Source organism: Bos javanicus, chromosome 5 (genome assembly GCF_032452875.1).
Source record: "Bos javanicus breed banteng chromosome 5, ARS-OSU_banteng_1.0, whole genome shotgun sequence".
Taxonomy (NCBI): Eukaryota; Metazoa; Chordata; class Mammalia; order Artiodactyla; family Bovidae; genus Bos; species Bos javanicus.
In genome coordinates this window covers 41948026-41969339 of record NC_083872.1, presented here as the reverse complement: position 1 = coordinate 41969339, position 21314 = coordinate 41948026, and the positions used below count along the sequence as shown (strand labels likewise).

Below are 21314 nucleotides of genomic sequence, written 5' to 3'. Positions count from 1 at the left end.
AATGTTTTATTTTATACTGAGTTTTGATTCAAGCTGTGACTCAATCATATGTGAACTTTTCATTAGTACCAGGATTTCCTAGAAATTAATGAATTATTACAAATATAGTATTTGTACCAGATTTTATTCAAATCTTCCTTTGTCTTATTTTTCTAGGAGAGTTAGAAGAATTAAATCTATAGATATTAAGACAATTTTCATTAAGCATTCTTTTAACCCTTACCAAATTCAACTCCCTGCTCTATTACAGCCAGGTAAAAAAATGCTACTGATTCAGTCAATAAAAAAACCACTAACTGGAATCTAAGCAAACATTTCTAGTGTGATTTCTTTTAAAAGAAATGCAAAGTAGCTGACCATCATAATCTACCTCTGTCTACTCATTTCAACTTTCACCCTATAGTTCAGCAACACCCAAACAGGTAAAATTCTGTTTACTGTCTAGTATTTGCATATACAATTTCTTCTGATTTTAATATACTTTCCTTTGTGCCGAGCTCTTTCTTAAACAGTTAACTATTTAATACAGGTTTCCCTGGAAATCCTCGTCTGGCTTTGCTAGTGGACTATAAGTTATTTAAGGGGCATATATATAAGTTATTCACTCTTCTTAACTCACCAGAGTGTTTAGAACCTACTATTCGATGCTAGCCTAATCCGTAGCTTATAATAATCGCTCTTAAATGTTGCTGCTGCTGCTGCTAAGTCGCTTCAGTTATTTCCAACTCTGCGACCCCATAGACGGCAGCTCATCAGGCGCCCCTGTCCCTGGGATTCTCCAGGCAAGAACACTGGAGTGGGTTGCCATTTCCTTCTCCAATGCATGAAAATGAAAAGTGAAAGTGAAGTCGCTTAGTCGTGTCCGACTCTTAGCGACCCCATGGACTGCAGCCTATCAGGCTCCTCCGTCCATGGATTTTCCAGGCAAGAGTACTGGAGTGGGTTGCCATTACCTTCTCCGTCTTAAATGTTAGGCATTATTATTTTTTGTAAGTGTTGTTATTTTATATTTAGCAAGTTTAGTCTTGCTCTTCAAAATTATTCTCTCGAGGTCATTACTTTTATCTTGCCATCAATTTGATTCTCCATCCAGTCTTTCTACAGACTATCACCAAAGTTCAAAATTGAAAGCTATAAATTAATGAAGGAAATTAGAATAATATAGCCATATATCATAGCCACTGTGATATTTATTTCATCTGGATTTATCTCAGCAAAAAAGGGCTTTTTTTTTCTCCCTGACAATGCAAGTATTTAACATGTGCCCAGATATAATTATCAGATACTTTCACCTTTACTTGCTCATAGACAGCTCAGCTGAGTCTGAAAGGGATCCATGCATAATAGAAGGTAAATTCATTCAGCAGATATTCACTGAACAGCAAGATTTACAAGAAATTAGGCAAGGTGCTATAGGACATGCAAGGATTAAATGTGCTTTTCAAACTCTCCTTAGGGAGCTTACAGTTTGGTAGGAGAGAAGACAAGTTTCCAAATAACAATGCAGGGCAACCTATGAGGAGAGTTAGTGTGATGAATTTGAAAGAGACGAAAATAATTTCTTGATGAAAGAGACAGAAAATGCTTCATGGAGAAACAGACTGTGAGTGAGGGCTTGAAGACAGCATAAAATTTTAAAAGATCACAAGTACAGCATAAGCAATACCTCGGGGAAGAGAAATTTCAGGCAATGCCAATTGAATAAATAACTTGGTCAAGTTACAGTATTGGTTGGTGGCAAGCACTGATTTTATTTTGAGAATCAGAACAACCATGAGTTCATGGGAACCTCCTGGTTTGGCTATTGAGCACTGCTTTAGAGAATTATTTTTGTTTCCCTGGAAGTTAGTTGTACAAAGAAAGGCTATAAGAGTTAGTGTAAGTAAGAAAAGAAAGACATGATTGGATAAACTGGGAACAGAATCTTCATATACTAAAGAACATTTAAATGTGTGGCAAAATTTAGACAGCCACAAAAAATTAACAAAGGACTCTCAGCAAGCTACCAAAATAGTGATTGCTATATCAGTTAAAGTGCTAAAATAGTTTTGACGCAGAGAATCTGGCTAAACTAATTATGGGATTTTATCAGTTAGGGGTTTGAATAACAGCTTTCACTGACAGTCTGTATTAAAAAGAGAACACTAGCACAGACAGACTGCTGTCTGGTATAGGATGCTACTTTCTATACTACTTTGGCAGACTAACACCTACTGGGTTTTCTCCAAGCTTTTAAACTTGCAAATTTGTAACAAAATCACAAATAGCTCCGGAAAGATTTCATTTGATATTTTTATTCTACTAATTGTTCTTTAGCAGGTGGTTTAAAAGCAGTGCAGGAGTATTTTATCATACACACAGTAGGGAACTATGTGACTTCTATGATAAGGTCAGATTTCTTAGTGTCTGTTAGACATATAAACTCACAACCTAAAGCCCTCACCTATTTTGTATGCTAGGTAGACACATTTCATTTTCCTTACCAAATATTTTCAATATTTTTTCAAACGTTCTGCATTTAAGGATTTAATAGTTAGCATTATATTCTCATCTTATTAGTACTTTCCAGGCCTGATAATAATAGGTATATATTGAAACATGGTCATATCAGTTACTATTTCACTGAAAAGATGAAAAAGGATTTTAAAATGAAGGATTTTAAAATTATGTCATAATTTCTCAAATCCTGTAGAACCATATGATGCAAAGAGTGAACCCTAATGTAAACTATGGACTTCAGTTAACAATGTATAAATTATGGTTTATTAGTTGTAATGAACGTACAACACTAACACAAGATGTAAATAAGAGGGGAAACTCTGGTTGGTACACTGTACTTTCTGATAAATTCTCCCATAAACCTAACACTGTTCTAAGAAAATTGTCTGTTAATTTCATAAAAGTTGAAAAAGTAGGCTCTTCTTTTGTACTTTTACCCTTTGATTTATATTTGAATTTCTTTCTTTTTATTTATATTTTACCTTTGACATCTTGAAAAATCTCAGCAAAAACTTACAGCCTTATCCAACCTCATACCACATATCAACTTTGAGTAGACTGACGTGAAATGAAAAATAATTAATTTCTAAGAGATAAAATTGGACAATATCTTATGACCTTGGGTTACACAACTATTTCTTAAACAGGACACAAAGCCATTAACCACAAAGAATTAATTGACAGACTGAATTATATTAAAATGATTACTTCACTTAGACAAGCTGTTAAGAGATTGAAAAAGGAAGAATCAACTGGGAAAAATATTGGACATTTTGTGCATGTGTCTGACAAAAGACTTACTACAGAATACATAACAGCTTTTACAAATCAGTAAGAAAAAACATATTTAAAAACAATCTAAAATTAATCAAAAAAATTATCAGTATTTCATAAGAATGGCTATCCAAATGGCCAACAAATGAAAAAAAGTGCTTAATCTCATTTGTCAACAAAGAAATGGTAAGACTACAATGAGGTATCACTAAAAACTTACCATATACCTAAAATGAAAAATACCTGAGTGAAAAAGACTGACATCAAACACTGGCAAAGAATGGAACAACTAGAATGCTTAGACATACTATACAAGGTTACTTATGGAAGATTCCAAAACCAGCAAATAAATGGTCTACTACTAATAAATGGTCAGTAAAATAATTACCTTTGATGAGGCGTGGCAGGGGTAGGAGTAAGTAGGGATGGGGGTGGTAGCCTTAGGATGAGGATAGGACTGGGAAAGGGTATGAGGACTTCTGGGATGAAGGTAAGCTTCTATTTCTTCTGAGTGGTGATTACGTATATGTGTTAACTTTATGACAAGTCATTGAGTGGTACACTAATGACTATGTCCTGTTGACATACATATTATACTTTACAAACGTAACTACTTAGATGCATAGCTACTTACAGCTAAAAGTATGTCTGATATATATTGATAATCGCTGTTATGATAATTGGTCAACAGGACAATTCAGTTCAGTTCAGTCATTAAGTCGTGTTTGACTCTTTGTGAGCCCATGGGCTGCAGCACGCCAGGCTTTCTTGTCTATCACCAACTCTTGGAGCTTGCTCAAACTCATGTGCATCGAGTTGGTGATGCCATCCATCAATCTCATCCTCTGTCATCCCCTTCTCCTCCCATATTTAAGCTTTCCCAGCTTCAGGGTCTTTTCCAATGAGGTGGTTCTTTACACCAGGTGGCCAAAGTCTTGGAGTTTCACCTTCAGCATCAGTTCTTCCAATGAATATTCAGAACTGATTTCCTTTAAGATTGACTGGTTTGATCTCCTGGCAGTGCAAGGGATTCTCAAGAGTCTTCTCCAACACCACAGTTCAAAAGCATCAGTTCTTTGGCACTCAACTTGCTTTATGGTCCAACTCTCACATCCATACATGACTACTGGAAAAACCATAGCTTTGACTAGACGGACCTTTGTTGGCAAAGTAATGTCTCTGCTTTTTATATGCTGTCTAGGTTGGTCATAGCTTTTCTTCCAAGGAGCAAGCATCTTAATTTCACGGCTGCAATCACTATCTGCAGTGAATTTGGAGCCCAAGAAAATACAATCTGTCACTGTTTCCATGTTTCCCTATCTATTTGCCATGAAGTGATGGGACCAGATACTATGTTCTTAGTTTTGAATGTTCAGTTTTAAGCCAGCCTTTTCACTCTCCTCTTTCACTTTCATCATGAGGCTCTTCAGTTCCTTTTCACTTTCTGCCATACAGGTAGTGTCATCTGCATATCTGAGGTTACTGATATTTCTCCTGGCAATCTTGATTCCAGCTTATACTTCATCCAGCCTGGCATTTTGCATGATGTACTCTGCGTATAAGTTAAATAAGCAGGGTGACAGTACACAGCCTTGATGTAATCCTTTTCCAATTTGGAACCAGTCTGTTGTTCCACCTCCGTTCTAACTGTTGCTTCTTGACCTGCATACAGATTTCTCAGGAGGCAGGTAAGGAGGTCTGGTGTTCCCATCTCTTGAAGCATTTTCCATAGCTTGTTTGTATCCACAGAGTTTAAGGCTTTGGCATAGTCAATAAAGCAGAAGTAGATGCTTTTTCTGAAACTCTCTTGCTTTTTCTATGATCCAACGGATGATGGCAATTTGATCTCTGGTTCCTCTGCCTTTTCTAAATCCAGCTTGAACATCTGGAAGTTCTTGGTTCACATACTATTGAAGCCTCACTTGGGGAATTTTGAGCATTACTTTGTTAGCATGTGAGATGAGTGCAATTATGTGGTAGTTTGAGCATTCTTTGGCATTGTCTTTCTTTGGGATTGGGATGAAAACTGACCTTTTCCAGTCCTGTGGCTACTGCTGAGTTTTCCAAATGCACTGGCACATTGAGTACAGCACTTTCACAGCATCATCTTTCAGGATTTAAATAGCTCAGCTGGGTTTGTTTGTAGTGATGCTTCCTAAGGCCCACTTGACTTCGCATTCGAGGATGTCTGGCTCTAGCTAAGTGATCACTCCATCGTGGTTACCTGTGTCATGAAGATCTTTTTTGTATAGCTCCTCTTTGTATTCTTGCCACCTATCATATCTAAATTGACCTACAATATAACATTTTATTTCAATAATTTTACATTAGAATATGAGACATACTAATGTAGCAGGAGCCTAGATATAGTCTTGTTGCAGGTACACTTTTGAGAATAAAAACATCACCCATGTTACTAGGGTGTTGGGGAAAATTTGGTTCTATTCCTAAGAGCAGTACCTCTCAGTTGCTACTTCTGATGTGCACCTTACACTATCAGATTACCAATATTGGCAGCACCAGTGACTTAGCTGCTCTCTTCCTTGCTTGTTAGGTGCCCGTAATAAGGTCTGGCAGGAGAGACTTATAAGTAGCTTTTCCTAACCTTTTTCAGAATTGCTCTTGATATGAATAGAAGTGGTCAATAAAATTAAAACAATTGAGATTATAGCCCCCAGGTAACTATTTCCTTCACATAATTTCACTCTTTATCTTAATGAGAAGCAAATAAAGGAGTACTGTCTTCTGTAAAAATAACAGATTATATATAATTAATAATCAATCCCTCTTTTTCAATGATTTGCTCCCATGATTACTTGGTCTCAAGTAAGTCCCTTATAGAGTAAGTTCCAATATAGTTAATATAAAGACAGCACAGTGAAGGAGAAAAAGGCATTACACAAGGAATTATATAAAGTCTTCTATCCTTAGTGCTTTCACTAACCATTTGTGTGACCTTAGGCAGATTTGGGGCTCCTGACTAGATCACTCCTCTAAATTCCTCTTTTGATGTGAAAATGACATGACAACATATGCAATTTTGCAATGTGAACCTCAATATATTAATAAGTGTAATCTTGTTCTTATCACAAGATTTTAAAAGTTGTAGCTATATAGTATAATAAATCTACTATACAACTATTTTTCTTTTCTCCTCTTGCCAAAATTATGATAGGATAATTTAGGATTATCCTAATGATAGGATAAGATAGGATATGATAGGATAAGATAGGAGGCTATTCCTCCTATCTTCATCTTTACCACCAACTTTCTAATCACTTTCAAATGTCTTGCCCCTTTAACAATAATAATCAGACCAGCAAATATCTATTGAACAATTCTTATGATGCAGGCATTGTTCTAAATTTTACACATGTGATCTTCTTTAATCTTCATAACAACTCTGCTATAATTTCTCCCAGTTTAGAATGGGGAAACTCAAGTACAAAAAGGTTTAATGAATTGTCCTATGTCACAACCTAATAAATGAAAAAGCCAGATTTGAACCCAGACAATCTGATACCAGAGCCCACAGCATAAGAATATAATAAACATTAACCATTGCTTCCACCTAAATTCTTACTATTTGCCATGGACTGTTTCAAGGCACATTAAATATATTATATATAATTTCTTAACAATTCTTAAAATACATTATTATTCCTACAGTTAAGAAAGGAAAATTTACGCATATACAGTTTCTGCAACTTTCTCAAGGATGAATAAAATAGCAATCAAGATTTGAACAGTAGCCTGTTTCTTCCTTTATTCTCTTTCTTTCCTCTTTTCTACCTTTTATCCTTTTTCTCTTTGCTATTGTTCTCTTATTCACCCATTTTCCCGATCTATTTTGCATTAAAATATATAGTATCATGCACTTCATTTATCTCTAATGTAAGAGACAACTCAGGGCCTAAGCATAAATTAAGATTGAAGACTAGATTAGAATGAAAGTGAAAGTGAAAGTGAAGTCGCTTAGTCATGTCCAACTCTTTGCGACCCCACGGACAGTAGCCTACCAGGCTCCTCCGTCCATGGGATTTTCCAGGCAAGAATACTGAAGTGGGCTGCCATTTCCTTCTCCAAGATTAGAATAGATAGTATTTAATTCCAAGACCCAAAGCCTCAAAAATAATGTCATTATCTTAAAAAATTAATTATTTTGTCAGAGTAAAATGATAACTTAATATTTTCATGTATTATATCATTATAAGTCAAATATATTTAGTAATTATATACACACAAATATTATAAGGATATATACAGTAATCTTAGAAATTATAATATTGAAGCATAGTTTCATAAAAATATCATCATATGAATTCATTTTATTCTTCTATGAAATTATTATATTGCTTTTCTTTTCATAAAGCTTTCTTTTGAAAAGAAGTTTTAAGAATTATTTTGTTTCACTTGCATCAAACGGACTATTATCACATTTTCAATCTAAAATTTTAATGCTGTTTTTTAAGTTACTATGGTACTTTCTAGATTCATAGTATTTATTTTTAAACATCTTATTACATCATCTACAGAAGTAAGACTATTAGATTTTTGCATACATTGTTTACTTCTTACTGGTCTCTGTGGTGTTAATTTGTCACCATTAATAGCTACATTTTCTCTGCTCTATGTTGAATACTCCAAGGTTTTCTAATAAGATCAGTTCTTCTAAAGGCTAAGAACAACATCATAATTTTGTTATTAGGGTAGTTTCTAATATACATTATACACAAACCTTTAAAATGTCCATAAACTTGTACATATTCACTATAAATATTTGACAGTTTTGCTAAATTTCTTAGTAGAACTAATCTTAAGACCATATAGGTTTGTGTCTTTTTTTCTCTAATACTCTTTTGAAAAAGCAATTTATTTTATTTCATTATGAAAAGATTAAATTTAAAATACTAAAAATGCCCTTTTCAATATAAACTTTTTAAATGATTAAAACAAATTTTGAAAGCATTAAATGAACAGGTAGAATTCAGTTTTCCTCATGGTCTAAATACATTGTCTATTAGACAGTTGAGCTGTAGAGTACATTTGGTATATATATCACTTATCACAAGCGACTGACAAATTCTACTTTACCAAGATGAATAAGTTTAGTTGAGAATGACTCAAATTTGACAAGTGTTTTTATAAGAATTGGTAAAGCATTAAAGCACTGTTTTAAAATATTAAAGCACATGGTAATTTTTTTGTTTTTTATTGGATGACTTCAAACAAACTGTTAATACTTAATTCTGTACCAAAAATAACTGTAAATAGTGTGAATTCTGTTACATTTTTCTAAGTGTTGCCATTTGTTTTCTAGGCAATAATTATCACCATGTATTAAGAACACTGATGTTCTTGATACTTTTTTCTCCTAAATTCTCACAACAGCACTCTGAAGTAGTCTTTCTGATACAGAAAGGAATACATCTGATACAGATGAGGAAACTGAGGTTTAGACAGTTTAATTAACTTGACTAACAGGACACAGGCAAAAAGAGGAAAAGCAGAGTTGAGCAAAGCTCTGTCTCACCACAAAGCCAATGTTTTTCTCTAGTTCCTTCAATACTAACACCAAGTTTGGTCAAATGATTTTTAAAGAGGAAGGTGAATGTTTTACTTTGGAGAGACAGAGGAAAATTCTTCTTTTTTAATTCATAACATCTGTCCTGCCAATTAAGACCCAAACTCCCATCTCAAATATTACATAACATTTTAATATTGTCCTCCTTGTCCTTACATTTCTTAGTTGTCCCAAAGGATGAAAAATGTTGAAGAAAAAAAAAAAACCCACTGAAACAGTGATAAGATAAAATTAGACACATGCAACTTTACAACCCTTATCCCCTCAATATCACCAAATAGGAAGTTATGTAATATACTGCCTACAAGTAGAGGAAGCCCTGTTCCATGGAATGAAGCACTCCCTGAAACAGTATTATTGATTGTTTAAGGTAGTCAACCGACTCTTCAAATTACAATCAAGGCAGATCCAGTTATAGAATACTTATAGACTAAAAGCATGTTATGTGCAGAACTGAAATTTATAATATATGGTGAGAACTATTATACTCTTTTTGAAGGTATTAATTTGTGTAGAGTTTAAATGTAAACTAGAGAAATATTCTTTACTAGGCAGTATAACTGAAATTGCTCAAGATTAACCCCCCAAAACACTACATCAGAGGTTTCTGAAATACTGCAGAGCTGGAAAGATCTTTTGAGTCACTTCTTGTAAACAGTTGATGTTATTATTGGATGTTTCAAAGTTTCCCATTGTTTCTGACCATTAAGGACTATAGAATGATGGCTACACAATTTACTCACACAACTCCAGCAGTGACACTTTAAAAAGAATTAATCTGAAGCATATATTTAATATTGAGTGTAAATGTCATTACCACCATCTGCAAAGCCAGTTGCAGTGATAATAGGTACAGCCACCATAATTAGTCCACTGCTGCTCCAAACATACTTCATCAAGAACTGCTCTATCATGATGTACCATAAACGTTTGGATAAAATGAGGTTCATCTGATTTGCTAAAGCTTTGTAACTTTTCTGGAGTTGGTTCATTTCTACCTATGGAGAGAAAAAGAGATAAGAATTAACCTAGTATGAACTATAAAAATAAATAATGTATGTTTGAGGACTTTCTTTAAAGATAATTTCATATTTCTCTTTCTTAGTATACTCTTATCTGTGATTCTAACAACCAATAAATACAGATTATGTCAGAATTAGCCATTATTTCAGTTGTAATCACATCTAAATTATTTTTTAAATATCTGATATTCAGTATATATAATTTTAAATATAAATACAGACAAGTGATTTATACTTATGGTTTCAAACTTATCTGTATAAGATGTTAACACTAAATGATAATCCATAAAACATGAATAAACAGCTAGAACCTTGTCCTTGATCACAAAAAAATAAGTGAAAATAAACACATGACATGTATACGTGTAATCAACCCTACTTTTGAGCACTCAATTTACTATGTTATGTCTAAATGCAAGAAGCCTACAGCATGTTATAATTTATATCACTGAGTTCAATGATTCAAAATAAATATGATTTATACAATGTATGAGGCCAATTTTCAAGTGGGAATATAAGTCCTAAATCTGCTTTAAATTTTCTTCTTCAGAATGGTACTACTAAATTTTTAAAAATAATTGATGGTTTTGAAAATTAATTCTGCTTCATAATCATAATGCCATTTCAACTTTAGAATAATTTATTGTTTAATTTGCCAGGTCATTTGTATTAAGATTTAAAGATTCCTGTCATATTTAATATTCTTAAATGGACTGCAAGTTTATGTAATTAGGTTATTCTAGGGACCTGCTAAATGTTGAAAATCTTTAATATATAAAAATATTCTGGAACTCCTTTTTCCTTCTTTGTCTCTAATCTTTACTTTTCCCTCAAAACTAGGCAAAATTTCATTTCACTATCTTTTTTTATTTGTCTCAAAATATGATAAGTAATGAAAATGCCATTTGTAAGTCACTCTCCTATACTTATTAGAACTAAGGAACTCCATCATTGACCAGTCATGCAAAATTGTCACACTTGTATTCTGATATGAAAGCACTTTTTTTTTCTCTTGAAAAATAAACAAACAATAGCATCCTAAATTTCCCATCTCAGTGGAAGCATGTTTACTTAGCTTTTAAACATATATTTTTCTTCAGTGTTCTAGGACCATCTACTTAGTTAGGATTTAGTTTTAAGAAAATTCTTTGGAGATAATTCTGAGCATGTTTGGATAAGTAGAGCTTTTTAGAGTGGTGAAAATGTTATTCTCATGAAACTTTAGATAAGTTTTCACTTAACATATAATTCTTTAACAGCTTATGATTAAAAAGGGTAACAAAGCATATATTTTAATACAGCTTTAAACATCATAAGAATCCAAAATGCTAAAGAAATGAGCACAAAAACAATACAACAGATGGTATCCGGCACTGCAGTGGCAGTTTGAACAATCTCACATTTCACCCATCATATTAATTTCTTTCTTACCTTATGTCCTCTGTAAAAGGCAATTTCTTCAACATTGGCTATGATTCTGGAGTGCACGTACCGCAAATAGCCTTTTCTATGAGCTTCTTCAGCCACCAATTTACCAAATTTGGGAGAGCAGGCTTTTAACACTTTAGCAGTGGCATATACCACAAGCCCTGCTAAAACAGTGGGCCCAATTGGGCTTGCTCCTCTGGATGTAGCAGTTTGGATAAGTGTATAGGAGGTTAGAATTACATCTAAAATAGGTTTGGTCAGATTGGAGTACAAGTGAGCCACCGACTGAGCAAACATCATAATATCCTCAGTGAGAGACTGGTCAGGGTTTGCCAGCCTCCCATCCATATTGATCACCTTATAATAAGTCTGATTCGCAAAATAGGTCTCATAGGCATGGTCTACTAGGCGAGTTCTGAAGGCCAAGGCCAATTTGCCCTCCAAGTACCTTATTGCACTGTTGACAAAGGTGGCAGGGATGGCAATCATAAGCCACTTGATTAACTTGATGATGAAAGTCCGAGGCTTCTTTTCCACAATGCTTTTCACAATTTTTCCATCCAAACCTGCTACATAAATAGACAGAAAGGTTCTTGAAATTAGAGCTACCGAGTGGAGGCAGAGCCATCCTGTTTCAGTGGTCACAAGTTTTGGAAAGAGAATTTTCCGAAGTTCTAGTAGCTGTTTGAAAAAATCTGCATTCACTCCAGGTGAAGGTTTTTTACAAGTGGCCTCGGTGCAATGCAGTATTTCTCTGTTCTCCGCAGCCGGGTAAGCGCCTTTTTTCTTCCTGTGGCCAGATTGCTTTAAATGCTTGCCAATGATGGGATAGAGGGTTTTCAGAGCATATGCTGCAGCTACCACACAGGCAGCCCTTTTAGCAGCCCTTGATCTGGTCCATTTCACTCGATCAGCTGCTGCATTTAGCATATGTATCATTTTCCCAGTTACCCAAACCAGCTTCAAAAAGAATTGGTTTTAAAATATCATACTCCACAGGAATCCCCAGCAAATGTTTCAGAAAGTTTTACAGCGTTCCATAGTTTGCAGCGTTTCTCCTCTTCTGTTATTGTTTTTATTTTTAAAAATTTTGTTCTGTGACAGATGCTTCAGAGCTCAGGCTCCACCGCGTCTACTGGGGATGATTCCCTCAGAAGCTCAAGCTGCACGGAGCAGCCCCAAGCTCCTCCCTCTCAGGCCCCTCATTGGCTATAAGGACGAAGGGACCCTTGGAATCCTCGCTGCTTTCCTTTGAACCTTGAAAATGAAGAGAGAGCAAAACGAATTATATCCTTAAACAGTTCAGAGTTAAATGTCTATTTTTGGAGAGGTCGAATCAGGGCAGCTGCTGGCGACAAAACCTGCCTAGGCGACTGAGCATGCTCAGCGTCACTTAGAAACCCATAGAAGTTTCAGAAAATACATCACTTCGCTAAGGTTTTAGTAGATACCACAGAGGAAGAGCAAAAAGAAAGGGAGATTTCCAAGAGCTAAAAAGGGAGATTTCCAATGACAGAGAAGGAACCGGGGAGATGACAGAGGAGAGGATCAACAGATAAAGGGTATGGAATGAATCTGAAAGGGAGAAGAAAGTAGCATATGGGAGGGGCACTGGAAAAAAACAAAGTATCAAATATTCGGATCTGTTTTTCAGCACTCTCCCCTCGCCCATTTTTTTTTTTTTTTAGTGTCTGTGATTTCACATGAAATCCCAGAACCTATCAAACAAGTTGTATGAGGCTATTGTTTTGTAAATAAATGGGAGATAAGTCTTCACTCTAATACAAAATAATTCTTTGCTATGACTTCATTCCAAAGTTTACTTGTCCTTATAATAAAAATCTTCAAGCCCCATAACTGCTATTCTTAACATGGAGATCTGATACACTGGTGATTATTTACAAAGTGACTATTAAATAAATGAGAGCAGTGTTTCACTTCTACCACCCCTGTGTTTTTAGAGTTAGTACTTGGAGGTATGTGCCTTTATATTCAAAAGTTAACCATTTGGGAGTCAAAGGGGAATTAGATGATAGAAATAGCTTCTCTACCATCTTGCTTCATTTTGCAAGAGTTCCTTGTCTTTTGTAAGCTTGTTTTGTTTGTTTTGTTTAGGTTTAGAGGTAATCTACTTCCCATCTCCATTTTGATTATTTGATAAAAATCAAGTGTTCAAAAATATTCTCAGCATCTCTAATGGAGGACTAAACTGTAAACAATCAAGCAAAATTGTGCATATTTTAAAAAATGTAACAGACATATTTTTTAGGCAAAGATGAATTATTCTCAAAAATGCAAAAACATTTTTTCTTCTCCACCCCTCATTGACCTCCCTGCCCCACACACAACACACACACACATTTCTAGTCAACTGGAATCCTGGGAAGATGTCCATTGAATGAGAACAGAAGTTGGCAAATTACAAACCAACCAGTGGGCCACATTTGTCCCACCAATTTTTATGTAGCCTATGAGTTAAGAATGAACGCTTAGTAGCTTCAGTTGTGTCCAACTCTGTGTGACCCTATGGACTGCAGCCGGCCAGGCTCCTCTGTCCTTGGGATTCTCCAAGCAAGAATACTGGAGTGGGTTGCCATGCCCTCCTCCAGGGGATATTCCCGACCCAGGGATTGAATCCGCCCGCGTCTCCTGCACTAGCAGGCAGGTTCTTTATCACTAGCGCCACCTGGGAATAGTTTTTACATGTAAACTCTGGCTGAAAATACACCAAAAGAAGAATAATATTTTGTGACGTGAAAATTATATGAAATTTTTGTGTCCATAAATAAAGATTTATTGGAACATAGCCACACCCATATATTTATTTATTGTCTGTGGCAATAGAGACAATTAGGTAGATGAAATAAAGCTCAGAGACAGAATTGCTGCTGCTGGTGCTAAGTCACTTAATTAGGTAGATGAAATAGAGCTCAAAATAATTATTACCTGATCCTCTAAGGAAGTTTGTCAGTCCCTGTGCTAGAATATTAAACCTGTCTCATTGTCGAATGATCTTCACTATTCAGTTGACTGTGACTAAAGAACTATTGTCACTTTTATAAGTAACCATAAACATTCCTCCTTTTCCAAATACTTATATAACTTCCAAGAATCATCATAGGTCTCTGCATTTGTTTCCATTCAATTCAGCAGATTTACTAATATACAAGTGGCAAATTCATGCAAGACTCTGATAGCTGGCCATATTAGCAGCATAATCTATCATTCCATTAAGACTTTCTAAGTCTGTACATAGAGATCATAGTGCCATTTTTATTTTCAAAAAAATTTTTGTTCCTAATCCCATGCTTTTCCAGTGTCACAATAAGGCTGCCTTACATTTATAAAATTGAATTCTTTATGTCACATCTCCTGACCGTGACAGGACATGTTAGGGTCAGGATAAATGGAACTTGGGGTATAGGAGGATGTTCAGTTGGCAAAACATGATATACAGAGGGATGCATGGATCAGAAAGCAGTTGGCAGTCAAGGGAAGTGGCTTGCATCACTGGTGTAGGGCAAGATCAGGGAAGAAGCAGGGCAGTGGGAAATCTACAAGCTAAGAAAATTAGAGACCTAAATACATAGGCAGGTCAGTTTACCAACTGAAAGTGAAACTCAGGTACAGGAAAAGCTTTTAAAGCCTAGAGTGAAAGACTTATTAGAATGAGGAAATGGGTATAAAGAAAATAATCAAGATAGAAATTTGGTTACCATAAATGTGGTACAAGGAAAGTTGAAGTTCAGTTACTAGAACTGGGAAAAGGTTAATATAAGATTTAACCTATTATAAACCACTAAAGTACAGACCTAACTATCACCACTTAAATTCCACAACCCCCCTATAACCCCACTCTGCTCCCAAAGGCTAGGATTGATTGGAGCTCCTGAGACTAGACTCAAGCCTTCAGGAAAGGCAGAGATGGTAGAAAACCAGATAGGTAATTCCAGTTGGAAACATATGCTATTTAAATAAGAAACTAAGAATGTCAAGGTCCTTCTTTCATAGTGCAATTTAAGCAACAATAATTTTAATTTAGTTTGTGTTTGAAACTAGAGAAAAGGGAGGTGGAAAAAAAATCACTTTTTACTATAGCAAACATAGCTTGTCGAGTTTACATGTTTTTATGTGGAAAAGAAAAATTTTCTTAACAGGGGAGGAATAATCTTAGAAAAAGATATTGAAAGTAAGTAAAAATTAAAAATAAGCAATAAGATTAAATTAGTCTGTTCTCAAGTGTGATACTCTCAATGTCCATGTCAAAGTGGACACTACCAATGTTAATTTAAGCAGAATTAAATACACTTTATAAATGATACAGAATATATACATATATTAGAAAAAGTATGATTTATAAACTGTAAAACATCAGAAATAATTTTTATAATAACTGATATACATGTACTAGTATATAAATAAAAATATATCATGCAGATAATGCATGTTTATGTTTTTAGATAGTAAGTCACCAGAAAGTAAATGATTTTTAATAATAATGATAAATTAAGATTTAAGAATTTTGGATGGATTTTTTCAACAAATGCTAAATAATATTTTAGCCATGCTCTATTTCTTTCTTGAACTGTTTCCTGACCCAAGAATTACTTAATTGCCCTCTGGCCCAAAATAACTCAGTATTTGACTCATTATCTATCAGTTGTGCTAACCTTTTTCATGTGAGGCATAACATTGCCAATGAAACCTTAGGTCAACATTTCAGTTGTTACAAATAATACTTAATATCTAGTCTAATTCAAACCAATGATAGACGTACTTCACTGAATTTTTGTTATAAAAATCAGTACTTATATGATTATATATGAAGAATGGAATGGCAACCCACTCCATTGTTCTTGCCTGGAGAATCCCATGAACAGGTGAGCCTGGTAGGCTACAGTCCATGGGGCTGCACAGAGTTGGACATAACTAAAGCAACTTAGCCCATGATTATACAAGATGCCTGCCCTGGGACATAATCCTATTTTAGGTACTATTTCCTAATGACTGAACAGAAAATGTATTATATTTGAAATTATGAGATATTCTCCAGGTTAATATATTCAAGTATAACACATAAATGAACAGTAAAACTCAATTTTGTTTTGAGTTTTTTCCAGTAAAGAGTTTAAAGTCTTTGGGCTTTTATAGCTAAATCAAGTTTTGATGTGGTGTTCTCAAAAAATTACAAAATATACAGACTTTTCAATTACTATAGTGCAATATTTCTAATAACTGTTTACTGAATATTAAAACTAAAAATGAAAGATTTTAAAAGACTTGGAGAATCGGTATGTGGGAATGGTTGGATCTATAACTTTGTCCTCGCTTTCTTTTTCTTCATCAAGGCTGGTCTTTGACCTGAAGAAAGGCTGAGTGAGACCAATAGAGAACTAAATAAAATTACAGTGTAGGTGGTTTGAAACACTAACCCTGTGGCCACAGTCCGGTATTTCATTTACTTAGGTTTCCCCTGTCTGAGCGGTTAAAACTGTTGTGTTCTTCCTCCTTGACGTGGACTAATTGCTTTCCCACAGCTTCGCTTCCGGCTCTGTCAGGATAGGTTCCCTGTCGAAACAACAGAGGCTGCCCGGAGGCTGGAAGCCGCCTACCCAAGGCCGCAGAGGCTTTCGGGAGTCTGGGCCATACTGCCCGGAGGCGAGAAGGAGCCATCGAAGGCCAAGGAACTTGTCGCTTAGCGCAAAACGAAGACGCCGGAGCGCCGGCAGTCAGGACCCCAGTGTCTCCTCGCTCCGAAGTTTTGAGGAGATGAATTGGGTCGGGGGTTCCCGGTAGGTTGTTGCCGGCGCTTGATTTTAGCCCTTGAGTCCCTGGATATTCATTCCCATAATGGCGCCTCTTTCCTAGGCCCTGGAGGGCAGTGCACAGCCTTAACTGGAAAGAACTTGCCAGGAGTGGGTTTTTTAATGGTTATCCAACATGGGACGGCATAGCGCGAAGTCTCTATTCCTAAACCAGAAGCAATCCAGTTTCTTCCCGCTGTGTTTCCCAAGGCTTCACACGTGGAGCCACTTTCCATGAGGTGTACCTGCTCTGTCCTGCGTCCTGCTCTAATGAGGCCTCTCAGCACCTGATCCTTTTTCTGCCTTCATTCTGTCCTGCCCTTCTTGGGAGGGGTTTCTTGGGGTCAATATGTAATCTTTGCATGAACTTGCTAAGTATTATGGAGGAAGTTGCTGCCCTTAAATCCTTTAATGGGAGGCGGGATCAGCATCAACCATAAAAATCCAGTATAGTTTGTTTCCAAGGAAGGTAGAATAAACAATTTTTACTTTACTAATTTACAGAGAATTTACAATGTATTTTGTATTTAGAAGTAAAACAATAGGTTGGAAATTTAGTTTTATATAACCTATTCATTGCTGTTGACCTTGAAGTCCACAGGATGGAAATTATGTAGCCCCAGAATTTAATTTGATCAAATTCCTTGATGAAAAAAAATTTGTTGTGATTGAAAGTGAGCCATTAAATACATTTTTTAAAACAAGTAGACCCAGGACAGTAGTATATGGATGTAATATAACACATTTACATTCTAATGAATTTTATAAGAGGAAAGACATCTTTTGCATTCACCAAATATTGTAACTGTGCCCAATAATTTTAGCAGATGCATTTATCCTTTTGAAGAATATGTTAGCATTTTGTTTTAGAAATTTATCATCATTATTTCTGGCTAGAAAGTAAGTTGTAACATCAAACTTACACTTTGAGAAAAGTGAAAATTCTCATACAGGCTTTGCAAGATTTACTTGATATATGATTATAATTTCATACAACTTGATTATAATATTCTTTAAAATGTGACTGTTAAATAAGTTGTTTCACAAATGCTGAAGCATTTTAAAATGTATTACATTTTAAGCCTGAAAATGTTGGTGCTATTCTTACTCTGTCATATATCTCAAATTTCTGATTATTCAGGGAGTAGTATTTGGGGGAGAAGGAAATGGCAACCCACTCCGGTGTTCTTGCCTGGGGAATCCCAGGGACGGGGGAGCCTGGTGGGCTGCCATCTATGGGGTCACACAGAGTCGGACACGACTGAAGCAACTTAGCAGCAGCAGCAGCAGCAGTATTTGGGGAGTTGCTATTGGGAGGATTTAACTAGAGCATACCACAAGAAATTTGTAGTCAAAGACTGTGTTTCTTAAAGTGAGATAGTACTGTACCTAGAATTGTTAGTTACCAGGGCACTTAAGAAACCACAGAAAAAACATGACAGACACATCTCTTTGGAGCATCAGTTTTACTCAGAGATAAGAGGAAAATAATATTTTAAAATTTAAACTATCTTGGATACATTATAGAGTAAATTGCAAAACTCTTGTGAAATTTTAAGATAAAATATGCAATTTAAAAATAAATTTTCTCATGCATGGTGAGTGTGGAAGGGGTGAATGGACTCCTTAGGGTCAAACCCAGATTGATAATGAAACAATGAGTATTTCCACTTTCTATTAATACTGTCGACAAGATTAGTTGATCATGGTGTCTGATCTTGAGACCCTAAAGGGCCTCGGAGTCCCAGAAAAGGCTTAGTAATCACTAACAGCTTATTGGTGCTACTATAGAATACAAATTTTAATTATTTTACTAGACCATCCTGGACTACTTATTTATTCTCCTCTGATGTTAGGATTGTTCTGCAGTTGAAAATTTTGAGAACTATTAGGAACTTAAAATATAGACAAAGGAATTAACTGGAGAACATTTACCATGTTCCCTCAGAAGAACTGCTTTGTCATAATATTCAACATAAGTATTCAACAAATATGTCCTATTTAAGGCACTGTTAGTCTTTATAGGGGGATTCAGATATAAAAGGATATAATTTTGGCCCACAAAAAGAATATGTAGTAAAATGGTGAGATTAGAATTAGGTAAATGACTATAATAGTGGATAAATAGCACTTAATATCTAACAAGCACTGTTCTTTTTGTATATTAGCTCATTTTTTTCTTAACAAGAACCCTATGAGCAAATGTATCCTCATTTTAATGATGGGGAAACCACTAATGTTAAGTGACTTGCCCAAGATCACCTAGCTAGTCAGTGGCAGAGTTAGGTCTTGAGAACACTGTGCTTAACCACTGTGTGTGCTAAGTTTCTTCAGTCATGTCTAACTCTTTGTGACCCTGTGAACTGTAGCCCACCAGGCTCCTCTCTCCATGGGATTCTCCATGCAAGACTACTGAAGTGGGTTGCCATTTCCTCCTCCAGGGAATCTTCCCAACCCAGGGATCAAACCAGAATTTCTTAGGTCTCCTGCATTGGCAGGCAGGTTTTAAAGATGAGTCTTGTAAAAGTGGCCTGTGGATAAATAAAGGGCTGTGGATATTTAGAGAACTGAGAAGCAGGAAATTATATTAAGCCTTGACGGACAGCAGTACTGCACAGAACAAACACCACGAAGAAGCAATGAGATACAGGTTCTTAAAAGTTGAAAAGAATGTAAGATAAATAATCAAATTGGAGACCTAATCTTTAGTAGTAGTTCCTGGAAGAGTTGGGTTGAGGAGGGAGGTATTAAAGAACTTGGAAGAATTATTTAACAGATAGTAAGGGGGTCTGTATAAAGACAGAAAAACACTTAAGGGACCTATACCTTTTTGTCAAGGGAGTGAATGAAGCAGGCTATAGCAAGTTTGTTTTGGTCATAGCAACTTGATTGCATGCATTAAATTGAAGCAGAGTATCTTGTATATTATAGGAACCTGATATATATTAAGTTTAATTGCAGAATCATCTAAATAGGAGGATCTTTACAATTGCAAAGGTCTTTACAGTTTTCCTTGGCATAAAATAAACTTGGCATTTGACTTTTGCTGCTTTTCACTTTAGTGCTCTACCAGTTAGTTATACATAACATGTCTTTTGTTGTTAGGGAAAGGGCTATGAAAGAAGTAAGGTTCCCTTAGATTCCTTTTTAAACTACTTGTGTTTTCTTTAGTGTTATGGCTTGGACATCTTTGTAAAATGTCATAACATTTCATTTCAAGCAAAGTCTCATTTAGGGTGAAGATATTTTATCTAAGTTGAAACTAATTTATATATCTCTGATAGCAGTTCCCAATCTACTGTCCCTGAAACTTGGTAATCAGTGATAATGTCAGATTTTTCAATTTAATAGACTGTCCTAAAATTATATTTCTCTTACTTTTTTTTATTATAAAGTGCCCTTTCCAGTCTTCTCCAGACGAAATAAAAGTATTAGTAATTTGTCACTGTTACCAATTGAAATTTTTTTTAGTTATTTGGGAATTTTTGACCTAGAACTCTAATTTTTGTTTTGTATTTTTTTATAAGTCACCACTGAGACCCTGTATTTTTCTACTCAGGTTAATGTGTAAATTTGAGATAAGTCAGGTATAAGTGCTGATTCTTTAAATTTAGAAAATATTCTCTTTTATTTTCCTTGTTTATTGACCGGTGACTTCTTTCACCAAATTCATAGCTACCTCAGAAATCAAGGTGGTAGGACAGAAGAGAAGGAGGTAGAATATAAAGATGTAACCAGTTTGGGCCACAATATGCAATTCAGAATGAGATCAACTTTTTATAACTTAGATTAAAGAATGTAACCAGTGTTATAAGAAAGACACATATAAAATCTTATTTATATTTAGATGATGGAGATGTTTGCTGTTCTAAATGTAGGCCTAAAAGGTTCAATTGTGCAAAACATTTGCTTAATGCTATGCATCAGGTGTTGTGCCAGGTGGGCGTACAAAATAATTGAAATTTAGTCAATGATAGATTTAATAGTTTATACTATAGTTGATAGTTTATTGGGAGGGGGAAATATGACATGCCATTAAGCTTGAAAATGTTTAAGATCAGAGGCTAAAATAAGTAATTTAAAAAATAGATACTGTGAATAATAGTAAAACATAGGATAGTTTTAGATAGGATTTGGCAAATTAGAAACAAAAGTGAAACTTCATATGGAAAAAGACAACAAGAAAATAAATACTACATAAGT

At 35.2% G+C, this 21314-nt stretch overlaps 2 protein-coding genes across 3 annotated transcripts in view; one reads left to right on the top strand and one right to left on the bottom strand.

Annotated features, from left to right (window-relative positions):
• The window catches only part of ABCD2 (ATP binding cassette subfamily D member 2), a 92480-nt gene extending 75661 nt beyond the window's left edge, over positions 1-16819 (bottom strand). The window contains exons 1-3 of the mRNA XM_061416464.1: positions 16740-16819; positions 11311-12564; positions 9675-9855 (exon numbers count right to left, since the gene is read on the bottom strand). Of these exons, the coding sequence (XP_061272448.1) occupies positions 9675-9855; positions 11311-12246 (1117 nt within the window). The 5' untranslated portion in view covers positions 12247-12564; positions 16740-16819. The remainder of the gene's footprint in view (positions 1-9674; positions 9856-11310; positions 12565-16739) is intronic.
• A 129-nt stretch (positions 16820-16948) lies between these two features.
• Positions 16949-21314, top strand: part of REDIC1 (regulator of DNA class I crossover intermediates 1) — an 84536-nt gene continuing 80170 nt past the window's right edge. Inside the window, exon 1 of one of the 2 annotated variants that reach the window (XM_061416466.1) lies at positions 16949-17099. In XM_061416466.1, the coding sequence (XP_061272450.1) occupies positions 17077-17099 (23 nt within the window). In that variant the 5' untranslated portion in view covers positions 16949-17076. The remainder of the gene's footprint in view (positions 17100-21314) is intronic. The other variant, XM_061416465.1, reaches the window with a different exon arrangement.